General features: G+C 40.2%; 1 protein-coding gene across 2 annotated transcripts; it reads right to left on the bottom strand.

Moving 5' to 3' along the window:
• Window positions 1–1,268: 1,268 nt before the first annotated feature.
• On the bottom strand, window positions 1,269–14,420 carry GET4 (guided entry of tail-anchored proteins factor 4). Of its 2 annotated transcripts, none has more exons than XM_062588457.1 (9): window positions 14,130–14,420; window positions 9,865–9,943; window positions 9,379–9,460; window positions 8,255–8,404; window positions 6,410–6,503; window positions 4,371–4,511; window positions 4,215–4,290; window positions 3,733–3,805; window positions 1,269–2,683 (listed from the first exon to the last, which is right to left on the bottom strand). In XM_062588457.1, the coding sequence occupies exons 1-9, from the start codon at window positions 14,288–14,290 to the stop codon at window positions 2,595–2,597; spliced, it is 945 nt and encodes a 314-aa protein (XP_062444441.1). In that variant the 5' UTR covers window positions 14,291–14,420; the 3' UTR covers window positions 1,269–2,594. The 2 variants fall into 2 exon arrangements, with proteins under 2 accessions (XP_062444441.1, XP_062444440.1); XM_062588456.1 differs by having other exon boundaries at window positions 6,410–6,548; window positions 14,130–14,419.
• Window positions 14,421–14,563: the final 143 nt, after the last annotated feature.

Below are 14,563 nucleotides of genomic sequence, written 5' to 3'. Positions count from 1 at the left end.
TGGGGTTCAGGTAGGTGCTGGCATCTCCCTCACCCCTCCTTGCCAGGGGCTCCTTAGCACCAGCACACAGCAGGGATGTGGGAATCGGACACTGGGGGAGGCCTTCATAAAAAATGTATTTTATCTAATTATATATAAAGCTGTTTCAAATAAACATTTTTATTCACACACACACACACACACACACACACTATATAATTAGATATCTAATTATGTTTCATATAAATATTACACATACATGTGTGTATATATATATAAACATATACATGTGTATATATACATATTAGTTATATATATTAGTTGTGTATATATACATACATAGACATTAAAAACTATGTGTCTGAATATATCTACATGTATGTTCTTACATGTGCGTGTGAATAATATAGTTTATTTTTAATAATTATATAATTATAATATATAGTAGATAATAGTTATATCCTATATGTATTACCTATTTTATATATAATATGTAATAGCTCTCATATTTTATATATAAAATATAAAGTAGCTATTATAAAGAAACCCTCTAAATAGATACAAAGCCATAGCTGTATACGTCCCCCGCCCCCAGCTGCTCTTTATTGGCTCACACTCAGGACTGCAGCTGGGGGCTGCACATGGCATCTTGCACGCTCCTCCCATGCAGTGATGCTGTTCACCTTCATCTCAAACCCAGCTGCTGAATAGCAGCAGAAGAGCAGAATAATGGTGGTAGCACCAGAAGCGATGCCCTCCCGCAAGGCGCGGGGCTGGGATCAAGCCAGCGCACGCATAGCTACAGCACAGCCACATCCTACAGCCTGGCAGAGCCGAGGGCAAACCCCGGCACTCGCTTTTAGCGATGCACACACACCGCGAGGGCCACTGCTGCTCCCAGACACTTTAACTGGCCTCCTGGACACTGGACAAGGCTGCTTTCTGCCTGCTCTGTATCAGATGCACCTTACACTGAGGACATCAAAATGGTAATTAGCTTAGTTATCATCAAATTTGGCCCAAACCTGCAGAAAAATAATGACCATGTGACTTAGTTCATATGTGACAGAGCAGGAAACAGGTTCTCTTCCCTGAATTTGCTGCAAATCAAGGAAACTTGGACCTGCATCACCTGCCAGACATTACAATACCTGTCTAAAAATAAGCCTTTGGTGCACGAAGATAAAGCTGCAGTACTGAGATCCAAATGATCCACAGTCAAATCTGGCAAGGACAAAACTTGCAACAAATACAAGATCTCTGCTCATAAAATTCTCAGAAAGCAGTAATGTCATTCATCCTGGTATAAAGTGTTTATTTGAGACTTCACAATTAACACAAAGTCTTCCTTTCAATGCATTTTCTTTTTCATACAGTCAATACGTTTGTATTATTCCCTCCCTCCCCTATGCATGATTGCCGTTTATTAATCTAAGCCTTTTTATTTTCACCATGAAAAAATAAAGCATTTCCCCATTTCATCTTATCACTGTACCACTGACATCCGCTGTGCTGCATTAAAGAGGAGGAGATGTAGAATTGCTATGCCTATCACTGGGGTTGAAGTTATGCCATTATTTATTGATTTATTCTTTTTACAGGAAGTGTTAAATGAATCAATCACCCAAGAAAAATAAATATATCATGAAGAACATAAAGTTCTGCAGTATCCCTTTTCTTTACATAGAACTGCGGTTTAAACATGTGTTACTTGTGGCAAATCATTTCATTCACTTATAAAATACCTTTACATATGTTTATGAACTTACTTACTTACACTGAAAAAGAATCTGTTCCAAAGGAGTAGAGTTGCGAGCCAGAGGAGGTATTTTAGATGCCAGAATTTTTTTTTTTTTTATACATATATATATACCTAAGCCACAGAGATCCACATGGAAGCCAATTATTACCTATGTCCCACTCATCAGCTTTTACTCAAAACCAATTCAATCATCTTGTGCTTTTCCAAAAATATCAGCTAAACGTGTGGGCTCAACCACGGCCAGATCTTAGACTGAAAGGCAGCATGAATAGCATGCAGGTTGACTCACTGCAGTGGAAATGAGTTCTTGGTATCAGTATCTCAAATGTGCATCTCTGATAGTATACTGTACGGCTCATCTCACAATACTTTTGGCACCAGCCTCACAAATAAATTATTCAATTAATCATCCTGCCTTCCAAGATGTTCCTTGAAGATGGCAGAGGTCAAGGAGGCTTTCTTGTAACAAAGACGGTATTGGGTAGGGCGTGAGGTACAAGACCCATACTTATGCTTTGCTGAATTACTGTGCAAAAGGGAGTACTGCATCAGAAACCACAGAAGACTATATTTTAATCAAAGTCACCAGCCGCTGTATTGGAAACCTGCTAACAATTGCTCCAATTGGTTCTTTTGGCTACTCTTTGTTGGTTTCTTTCTTTCTCTCTCTCTTTTTTTTTTTTTTTTTACATAAATAATATAGACCGAACATTATAAACATTTCAGCAACCATTTCTAAAAGACCAGAGGAGCCCTTTTAGGCGCCAAGAAACAACTGCAGGATTCAAATTCCAAAACTGTCTTTGGAGTCATCGAATCATCAGATTTACACAGCACTCAAGGACAAAAATATTCAGTCAAGTTCGATAGGACTGCTATCTTCCTGACCATCCTCTGTGTCATCGTCTTCTCCAGTTCCCATCAGACTGTTTAAAAGATTTCCTACATTAAATACAGGACAGTCAGATTTGCCAGTTTTAGATTCTCATCTCATAATCTTTAACAACTACTTTCCTACCTGCCTGCTAGGGTGCACATTTCAATAAAGACTAATCAAAAAACTTTTGTTGCAGTAAAAGTGATTCCCACACCTGTTTCAACTAGGAATCTATTGATATGGGAAGCTGTATTCTGATACTGTTCCTTTTCTAAGAGTACACTGGAAGAAACACCCAAACATAGTTGCATCCTGAGGAGGAAAATAATAAATGAAAAGACACCTCCGATCATGAAACTCTCAAACAGTAACATTGCTGTGCATCACACTATAAAGAATTCACCTGAAACTCAAAAGCATTTATGCAGCCGCTTGTTTTGCTCAATTTAAAGATGCCTGAATTTCTAAAAGCTGTTATTTGCATATGAAATCTGTGATGCTCATGTTTTTCATCAAAATTTACAGGTAAAGCTTCAAGTCAGCTTACTAAAGGAAGAGCTTAGTTCTCAAGGAAAAAAATTAGACTTTTTTACGAAAGTAATCCAGTTCAATCTCTTCTTGTCTCATTTTATTCAAAAAGCCAAGAAACAAGGGCTGAATTTCTCTATGTCTTTTCCTTTCTTGTAAAAAGGCAGTATTAATTTCAAAGTTTCGAGAGCATTCATTTTGCATCAACACCAGTTAGATCTCTGCTAAAGTTCTGTATTTTACTTTAGGAAAAGCAGCCACTGAAATCAGAGCAAATTTAATTTTAACACAAATAAGGTTTTGCTCTCCAGTTACAAGTTATACTGTAATGTCAAAATGAATTTTAAGAGTATTTTACATGTTTCTTCCTTGCTCAAAAAGTCTACTAGCTCTGTCTCTTTAATTTCATATGCAACCAATTCATCTTGTATTCTACAGTAGTGACTTTCTACAGGCCATGGAAAAAAAATACAGTATGCTTGTTAGAACAAATATAACCTGGTTTTGGCACATCTGTTTTATGTAAGCCAACATTTGGAAAGACTGGTGCTATCTTTAAACACTAGTCGACATACATAAAGCTTACCTAGTAATCCTCCATAGGACGATGTCTGCTTGGGTGGAACTCCAAAGAAAAGCTGTCCTATTCTATCTAGGTACTGAAATGACACAAGATGGAGAATGATGTCAACTACTTCATCAGGTGGAAATCCTCTCGACAGCAATCAAACCAAACCACACAAGCTGGGGCACTGACCTCTCTCTACAAGCTGTATTCAAATCCCTGCTTTTGAAACATGTCAAGGAAAATTAGAAAGTGCTGCATGTGCTATATTTATGAACTGCCATCCTGCTCCTAAAAGGTACTCTTCCACATACACAGTATAAAGTATCCATCAGTATCTAACTGCTTAGAAGAAACCCTAAAAGCCAGTACACTTTGGTGGCTGTGGCAGACTCTGTCAACTATAACCTGCCAGGTTTGCAAAGTTACAAAATAGGAGACAATCACCTTTTATTTAACTAATTCTGTACGTTATATTCTGTTCACAACTACTAGTAACTCACCTCATTATACATGGGATCTCTTTTCAGTGAAGGTTGATACTGTTCACACAATACTGTAAATACTGTTAGTTTTCCTCTGAAAGGAAACAACATAAAATGTAATCTCAGTAACAGATAAAAAGGTAACCAAGAACAAAGAAAAGGATCAAACTGTACCCATCAACTGCCAATAACAGAAACCAAATGAAGTTTAGTAGTGGTTGAACAAAGGGCGGACCCTTTTCTATTGACGGATGTTTCTGTGTATATGTCGTAAAAACAACTGATGCGCTGGTCTTATTTTTTAAGCAGAGAAATCTGTAAAGGGAAGCAGAACAGAAAAAGTTAAAATATAGAGAAGAAATTTTACAGGCAGAAAGAAATGTTCAACAATCTCTACTTCATTTGTGCATAGAAGCCTTCTCAGGCTCAAACTAAAGATGCACATCTTTGGCAACTGTTTGGAAATTAACTGAGGATATAAAAATCCCTGTGTAACTAGCTTGTGGTATAAGCGGGTTGAGGAGGAATTGACATTAACTATTAAATATTAATAGCAAATTGTCTACAGGAAGGTCACTGAAAGAGGGCATCAATTAAAAGTGTGGAAAGACTGGCTACCACATGATTCAAATTAAATGAGACATTACCTTTACTGATCCATAGTTTACCACACTGAGATAAAAACCTAGTCAGAAGTTTCTCACCTTGCCCCATCCACTCCCAAATACATCTCCTTTCACTATGCATCTGTGTGTGTCTAATGACCCTGTCATTCTCTTATTGTCATCTCAAAATAACATGGCATCAGGAGCACTAATGGCTTTGATACACAAATCTAAAAGTCTCACAAAAAAAACTATGCCTTGGCTTCTGGAGTGATTTGTCAGCAGTTAACAGATCAGTTTCCCACACTGGTCAAATCTTTGTTCAGATCCAGTTAATTTAACTCGGTAATCTTTGTAAGTCCACAGGCCTAACACAGACTTTAACTGGGACAAATGCTATCAGCAAGTACTGGGAAGACTGCCACGAGCAATCTCATTTTTGGTCACAAGTTGGCCTCCAAAGCCAAACTCTCTTACATGCAGGGACTCTTTCACCTTACTGCTGAGCAAGCAATTAGAGTGCTTTACATCACAGTTTATGATCTAATGAAAGAGGATTTAGCATGGTATTTGAGATACAGGCCAGTAAAGGATGTAGTAGCATTTCTGTATAAATACTAGAGAAAATAATCCCATACCCATAAGCTCTCACCAGAATTTCTGCCTCCTCTTCCCCCCTCCCCCCCCCCCCAAAAAAAAAAAAAAAAACAAAAAAAAAAACAAAGCCCCACAGAATTGTTTAAGAGCGAGCCCCATCAGTCCTGCATATGCTGGTCACCTGTAAAAGATTTTCTACCTCTCAAGAATAACTGCAGTCCAGATTAACCAACTATGGGAAACAGGACTAATGTGACAGCTCACTGCTGCCAAAAGAGAGACAAGCTTGCTCTCACCTCTTCCCTCTCCCCCAACACTCCCTGATTCCCTGCTGCACAGCCCTGTCTCCACCTCCTCCTCAGACTCCTCCATAAGCTGCTTTCCCTGACTGAAGAAAGCCATCAATGATTAAATACAGTAAAATTGGCTCTGTTAACCTTAATTGTACCTGGGCTCTGCAAATGCACGTAATAACTTGTATTCCCACCTCCTACAAAATAAATGCTTAAAGCAAGTGAAAGCCAACAGCAAGTCTGATAGAAAAAGCACTATCACGCTGCTGTTCATACAGGGTAACTGAAGAGTAACTGACTCTTAAGACCACAGGGTTGACAGTAAGTACTAGGATAAATGCAAATACAAAGTCCACCTAACCCCAGTCTCGGTAAGGTCATCTAGGCAAATCCTAACCAGTTGCAAGTCAGTGTTAATAAAAACAAAAGAATGATGCTTTCAGGGTCACACAAATTATATTCACTCTTTAAGCAATTAAGATGATTTCACTTTTCAACTTTAATACTTTTTTTTAAATCTGACCAATTCAACACACTAGTTCTGAGACAGTCTGCTCTTGTTGCTATCACACAAATTTAGATTTGGGAACTTTGGCCAGTTTCACAATTTCTTTTGAAAATTATGGGCAGTTAACCTACAGTTATCTTGATTAAATTAGGTGGGCCTCAAATACATTGACATCCCAGTAAAACAGTCAAACAAAATTTTAACACCTACTGTAGGACCGCCTGTGCTACAAACATGTCCACCTCACTGCGATATCCTCTGGATGAAGAGTATTCTACTAGCATATTTGCACATCCTTCGCCATCTGTGGAGTGCAAGAAGTGATACCGAGATTCACTATAGTTTTGCTCTATAAAAGGAAAAAGAAAATGGCTTTTAAAAAATCAGTTCAACATACTTAAAAAACACATTTGCTAGGCTTGTACATTACAGCCAGAAAAAGAGCAAGAGCTAAACATACAGTATATGAAGAACATGACTAGCAGAAAGACAGAGTCCCTTTTCTTTTGCAAGTTACAAACAGCTTATAAAGGTACATAATAAATATATTACTCTAAATATATTTGAATCGCTACTATTAATAAACATTTCATTCAATGCCATCAAAGAACAAGGCTACCAGAACAAAGAGCTACCTTGCAATGGTCATATCATTTTGTTCAACAGCATCCTGGCATTTAAAGTGCTATCATCAGCACATAGGAGAGGAACCAAAAAGTTCCATATTTAAGCATGTGCACCAAGAAATCAAATAGCACCTTCAGCATCCTTCTTTCTAAGTGCAGAGAAGGTAAGTAATTCCTATTTTTAGCTTAGCCCATTCTTGCTATCAAAATTAAAATTACTTCCATATGCTGAATAGAACGGCAATTATGTAGGAATAAAAGGCGTAAAAAATGCAAATGGTTTGTTAGAACTTAATTTGAGGCAAAGTGTCATGCAAACCCACAGTAATGACAAACCAAAACTGGAAAGCTCCTAATTTTTGGAATCTAGAAGCTTTTGTTTTAAAAATCTGAGCCACTTCTGATGAAGCTGTTGAAAACAAAACACTAAGCAAACATAAGCATTTTGTTCTTCAAAAGGAGAGTAAGCAGTCAGTCAGAAAATGTAGATTTTTACTTTCAAAATGCAACAGTTTCCTTATCTGAGTCAGGTCTCAGTTTCAAACTTTAATGATATGTACAAAATTTTCCCTTTTTGGCTGGTAGCAGCCACCAAAAGCTAAACTAAATCACATGAGAACAGTTATGGGATTGCATACGACACAGAAAGAAGCAATGAGTTGGACTGTTGACACTGGGTCAAGATTATAATATGAAACCCTGATCACTGCTTTACAGCTCTTGAAAAACTTAGATGAACCTTGCACTACTATTAATTCATGAGAAACCTCAAAAGAGAGAGCATTTATTCAACTGTTCTCACTCACCTTTGTATGTTTTGAGCATTAACATATTAAAAGACCATCATCCACAATTAAAATAATTTAGCTCATTTTAGCCCATCTTACATCCCATTACAGCAGTGATAAAATCCCAAATAAATCAAATGCATCAGCATTCATTCTGAAATGTCTGAAGTAAGTCTGTTGGTCAATGTCTCATAAGTATCTAATTCGAGACCCAAAGACTGTTTCAGATGCTAGGTGACATATTTCAGTCTAGGTGATGTATTTCTGTCTTTTACAGGTTTAACCAGGATTTAAAAAGGAAACAAAATAAAAAATAGAACAGCTTACTCTCCAATAGTTTTCTTCCTAATGATACCTTACAAGCTACTTGAATGTCTAAAGGCTAGACCTTGCTTTTATAGAGAGGTTTTCAGCAGCTGCATTTGGGGTTTTGCACCAATACAGAGTTGGAGGTGTGTATTTTGTTTTGTTAGTAATGTAAAGCTGAAGTTATTACAAAATATCAGGTAACAGCAGAAATAAGTCATTCATTTCTGTCTTAGCTTCCTTAAATTATTTCCAAAGTAACTCTCTTAAAATATCTTATTTTCAGCATTATCAAAAAAAAAAAAAAAAAAAAAAATCCAGGTAATTTTTCTTACCTTTCCACAAGGTAATTGCTAGTAACTGGTGTAGTTTTGGATGACCAAGTTTTCCTGATCCCCCACTAGACCATTTCAGTGCTCTGGATACAAAAGCCACTCTTTCAGGAGAATTTGGATCCATTAAACTAAACAATTTAGCCAAGTTTTCTGGAAGCAATAATATTCACAAATATTTAACATTAACAGCAATAGTATGACCTCCTGCCTGTAGCACATCTTTAAGATAAGACATTTAAGATACAGTGCTATAATATATTTAAGCTCCCTTATTAGGCTTCACAAGATATCTTAAAAAGCAGTGCCTATGAATATGAGCCACTTCTCATATTCCAAATCAATCTTGCATCTCTCAGTCAGCAGTACTCCACAGCCAAAAGCTGTCTTGTATTCGGCAAGGCAACAGCTCCCCATCGAATAGTTTGGGGCAGAATATCCCAGAGCATCACACAGTCAGAAGGAGGAGGAAAGATTTCAGGCTATGGGACTGCTTGGCATTCATAAGGAAGCCGTGAGGAATAGAAGCCCATAGCTCGGGAAAGGACCATCACAACTCACTAGATGGGATGCAAAATATTAGAGACAATCTAAGTAAACAAAGTATGCCACTGTCCCAGCCTTCTGCTCCCAGTACATAGGTTGCTAACAACACTGGTTCACCCATGCTGCAGCAGTAATCTGGCCAGGCAGCTCTTAAGGAGGTCTTCCTGAACTGTTTTCTGAATCTGACAGTCTAACAGGTAAAATTTCTTTGTGAAGGGCTGATTCACAAATATTGCACACACCACTGCATTTCTGGGATGGGAAACTGCCAGCCACCAAAGCCCTGGAGATGCCACTGGCTGTGTGGACCACACGTTCACTCCTCTACTGAGGAAAAAAACAATGCCTCAGAACAGCAATGTTTGGTCTAAACATGCCCCTGTGCTCAGAATACTGTTGGTTACCAGGAATCCATTATTCTCCAATAATTTTGCCCCCAGTTCTATTCTATCATTATGTTAGTCACGTGGGAGACCACAGTACACACACAAATCAGGTTTCAAGACTTTACAACAACACAAGTATTTTGAAGTAAAAATGCATCTTAAATTCCAGCAAAGCAAGTGCAAAGGTCACCTCACCTAAAAGGTCATCTGTTACTTTTGCATCTGATTTCTCCAAAGACTCCAAAACCAGCATGGACAGATCAGCAGCACTATTTTGCTACAAAACAGATATATATTGGTAGTGATGAAGATATCATTAAATAAAAGTTTTGTTTCTCAAGCAGAATTTGGCCAGAAGCAAATTATACTTATCAGCAGTACACACAAGGCACAACATCACTAAGCCTCAATCCTCCCTTATAAAAAGTAATTGTAATTCGGTGGTATCAAAGGAGAAGCCTCCAGGAAAGCAAAAACAAATGTGACTAAGACTATTGTTTGGACATACACAAACATTTCTTCATTATTTTCCAATTTAGCAAAATACTTCATGTGGAAAGATTCAACAGGTCTTACAGAGCAATCCCTCCAAACATATACCACTGAGAATTTACCATTCACCTCTTAAACTTTTTGAACAACAACTATCCCAAAACCACACATACAGGAACAGTGACTTACCTGGTTATGACTGAAGAACAGCAATGCCCCTGAATACATTAGCTCTCTTGCTTCCGCATGTTTTCCTTGTGACATATACCTGAAATCAATAGCAAAGCCAGGTCAAGTCCTTGATAAAAATGACCACTAGGCAGCAAGTTGTGCATGCTCAAAATCATTTGCATCTCAAGTGATTAAAGACTACTAAGATTTAAAATGAAGGCTATAAAGTATTTATTTAAAATCAAGTTAGTTTCAATAATGACGTTCCTTGAACTGAAACCATTTGCAGGTTTCAGTTTTCTGCTTGTGACTAGATGGAATACAAGCTAATACATACGAATGAAATCTGAGAGCTTCAAATCCAATTTGCGCAGAAACAAAGAAAGGTAAATTATTCCAACAGTTTGCCAGAACAGAAGATGTCAACGTATAAAACTACACCACTCAGACTGTCATATTAGAGTTTTTTACTAAAACTAAATTAGTCATGGGGAAACAGCTTAACCTTACACCTTGGACAGCTCCTACACACAGCAATGCTCACAGTCCAGTTACGCCAACCAATCAAGATCTCTTAACAAGTTCTGCTGCATCACTTATAATTATATGTGTTTATAGCAATATACCAATATGTAACAACTCTCTCCAATGAAGGAACCACACTGGGGCCAGCTCTTTTACCACCGATGTCCTCTTTTTATTCTTTTAAGTCTCTGACCACTACATTTGCCTACCAGATAAGATGACAAAAGTCAACTATCAGCCCCTTACTGAACCAAAATAGCTCATCTCTGATGGTCTTTAGTAAGACAAGAGGAGCCGGCAAGATCTACAGCGCAACACTTTACAGAGTCTAAGTGGTCACCAATTCATAAAACAGATCTGGTCTTTCAAATGTAATGCTTCAAAATACAGGTGCTCCAGTACCTACCTTCGATGCTTAAGAGTTAACTAAGAAATGAAGGAGGAAAAACTTTGCTCCCAATAGTTATCTACAGAACAGGAGCCTCTTAGCACCATACTGTGACTGCAGCCTCCTGCACACCATCACTATCACTAACTAATAGGCTTGGATAGTCACATTTCTAGATTAGAAATACAGTATTTCCTATAAAAACATTTAAGAAGTGGGAGCAGACACAGTTTCCAATTTCCATTTCTCTTAACCTTGTCTCAAAAAGAGCATTTTCTGATCAGTTAATAATGACAGGCAATTTGCTCATCTCAAAATCCTACAACACCAATTCTACCACACTGCTTTAGCAATTTTCATTTCGTCCTCGACAACACCTTGTCCTGTCACGCGCCTGCTTCTCCCCCTCCTGTTACACCCTGTCAGAGCAGCACTGCTGCTCAGCATCTCTGCTCCTGCAGCAGTAAGACCCCTCGCTAGAGCAGATGTGAGGCACAGACGTCCTGACATGGTGACAGAGAGCTATTTCTCGGAGCAAAGTCGTCAAGGGATGGGACTGTAGGGGTAAGAGGGGCCACATAACTGGGGGCAAAACAAACAACTGGTGGATCCCAAAAGCCCTTTGTGCTGCACACAAAATTGCTGTCATGGGGCAATGTTCCCAGGGACAAGTCTTACCAGCAAAATCAGATCAGATAATGAGCAAAGGAGGAGAGACACTCCTCTCAAAAATCCCGAAGTCTTTTATCCAAATTAGTAGTATTGTAATACTGGAGAGCATAGGGATTTTTTAAAATAAGTATCCTCAACAAGTTTGCAATCACCACAGTAAATGCTATGGGCATTAATCAGACAGACCAGCAGATCCCGCATTTTTACACTTGATCTTGTTTCTGGATTTGCTTCTAGGCTTTTGATTCTGAATCTCTTTGTGAATCTCACTTCTAAAATTCATTTCCAGTGGACTAAAAATGCTATTTGGTGAGAGCTCCTAATCTGGCAACTATCACAGTGGATACTTAAAGATGCTACAAACAGTTTTATAATAAAAATAAAGATACATTTAAAAGTTTTCTTAAAAAAATACTTTTTAATAAAAAGGGATTTTTAATAGAAATAAATATTCACCACATCAATCTAACCGAAAACCAGAGAACAACTTGTTCGTAACTATAATCCTGGCACAGATTATTAATACCAGAAAGACTGCCCACAAACATCAGGAAAACAGAAGCCAATTCAACTACAACAGCAGTGTTAAACTTGGAAGTATGACTAAATAGCCAAATCATAAACAGAGAAGGGTTGAACATAGTCGGCACACACTCTAACAACACTTGGCTCAGGTATTTATATTAAGAGGAAAAACAGGACTCACTGCATGGGGTCAGTCAGGAACAGCAGTTTTCCTCCTTACATGGAAATCACAGGGAGGGATAAGAACTTTGCAGGAGGCAGGCTCATGCTAATCTTTCCTCCTCCTCCATTTCTCCTCCCTCCCCTTCTCCAGCTTGTAACACTTCTCAGTTTATGACTTTCGAAACTCTGAGTCAGGATTCCAAGTTTAACACATGCATCATGACAGAACAGGCTAATATTTTACAGGCCTGTTTTGTTTTACAGCAGTAAGCACTGGGTATCCCGATCAGAGTTCTGCAGCTGAGGTCATCTCAATCTATGAAATTTAATATCTCTGGAAAATTGTTTACATTCAACTACACTTTAGAAGGGAGAGACAAGACTAACCACGACTCCTTGGCCTCAGTCACTATCCAAACAAGTTTCACAATCTCATTATACCTTTTTGCCTAGAGGGAAATCATCTGCCTAGTTATGAATCTGTCATCTTTTCGTTTAACTGAGCATCTTCTTTTTCCCATGTTTAAAATAAAAAAGATAGGAACTCCTCTTCCATGTTAATTCAGTAAGGCTTAAGTAAAGTATACATATATGTAAGTTAATACATTTAGATATCATAAATGCATAAAAACACATATTTTTGTATATATAAGTTAATACTTATATATACAAAATAGAACTTTGTATTTGTATTTGTATATATATATACAAATAGAACTTTGGATGAGAAGTGATCTGCTGAGTCAAATCACCTTCTGTGTTTGCAGCAATCACATCACATAATCCTCACTATAGAACAGGCCCTACTTGGTTTTAAATTTAGATTTACTCTCAAATACAAATTAAGTTTTGAGACTTGGATGGTGCCCTCACTAATCCCATCAGAAGGCTACCACAGAAAACCACTGCTTTAATTTGGCGGTGCTTAGTATATACAGGCTGCACAACATACACTGCTGGCAGAAGTAGAATATACACAGGTGACTGGCCCCAAACACCTGGCTTGATTTTCCAATTTGTTTTCTCTCACAAGTAGCCTTTTTCGGTAAGCAAAATTGAGACCAACAGTGCAGGGCCCTAGAAAAGATACCTCATTCTGCATCCCTGAAAGCAAGGGTCTGAACTTTGACAAAAGATATCCAAAACAAGTTGCAGAGAATGTGAAAAACCATTAAAAGCTTTTGTGAAAAATGTAAGAATAAGCTTCCGATGACCTAAGAAGCACTAGTAATATCCTCGAATAAGCACCCAGGCCTGCTCTACTTAGTCACTACCACATAGGCAAGTATTTCACCAAGCAGAATTTATTCTAATAAAATCCTACGGAGCTGGTGGTGTTTGCAATTCTGAGAGCTGTCCAAACCTACAAGTGATGCCAGAAGGTTGCTACCATGTCACAAAGCAGCTCTGTTTCTCCACTGAGCAATAAACAAGCCCAACGGATAAAGCTGAAACAGCAGGTGCTTCCCAGAGAAGTTGGAATTAATTTAAAAGAGAGTCTCAAACGAAAAAATTTTAAGAATTCCGCTCGATTAATGAACGTCCCGGGAGTCAGGGACGTATTTAAAAGAAAAAAAAGAAAGAAAGAAAATAAAAACAACACGGCTGAACCCACACGGAACCCGCCAGCCAGCCCCTCTCAGAAGCCGCCCAGCGGCAGCTGAGGGAGAGCGGGAGGGAGAGCGGGAGGGAGAGCGGGAGGGAGAGCGGGAGGGAGCGAGGCGGCGGCCGCGCCGCGCCGGGCCCGGCAGCCCCAGGGCCGCGCCGCTGCCCCCGGCCGGGCCTGGCCCCCGGCGGCTGACACCGCTCGCGCTGCGCTGCGCTGCGCGCACCCGCCCCGCCCCGCCCCCCGGTGGCCCAATGAGGGAGCGAGGGATAAAGATAGGCAGTAGCAGCGGCCAATGGGGAGCGGGCGTAGGCGCAGCGGCCAGGCAGCAGGGTAGAGTGCGTGGGAAGGCTCTGGAAAGGCCGGGCGGGGGAGGGGCGGCGCGGCGCGGCGGCCGGGCCCCACCTGAAGAAGAGCGTCCGGTACATCTGGTGCGCTTCGTAGTAGTCGCCCTTCTCCACGCTGGCGCGCAGCTTGCCCTCGACGCGCTGCACGCCGCCGCGGTTCCTGCCGCCGCCTTTCGAGGCGTCCTGCTCCGCCGCCGCCGCCATAATCGCCGCCGCCATCAACGCGGAGGAGGGGAGAGGGAGAGGGGTAGGGAGGCGGGCGCAAACGTGAGCAGCCCTGGAGCGGCGTCGCGGGCGCTGCGGCTCGCTGCCCGCCTTCCGCCCACTGCGACGGCGGCCCGCGAGGCTCAAGAGGTGCGGCTTCGCGGAGGAGGAGCGTCACGTGAGCTCCGGGGGTGGGGCCGAGCAGCAGGGGGCGGGGCGCCGTGACCCCGCCCCCTACCAGCCTGCCTGCCGGGGTAGACCCTTCCCGCAAGCCCCACGCTACCTGCG

Source organism: Rhea pennata, chromosome 15 (assembly GCF_028389875.1).
Source record: "Rhea pennata isolate bPtePen1 chromosome 15, bPtePen1.pri, whole genome shotgun sequence".
NCBI lineage: Eukaryota > Metazoa > Chordata > Aves > Rheiformes > Rheidae > Rhea > Rhea pennata.
The sequence above is the reverse complement of the archived record's forward strand: the minus strand, read 5'-3'. Positions and strand labels throughout refer to the sequence as shown.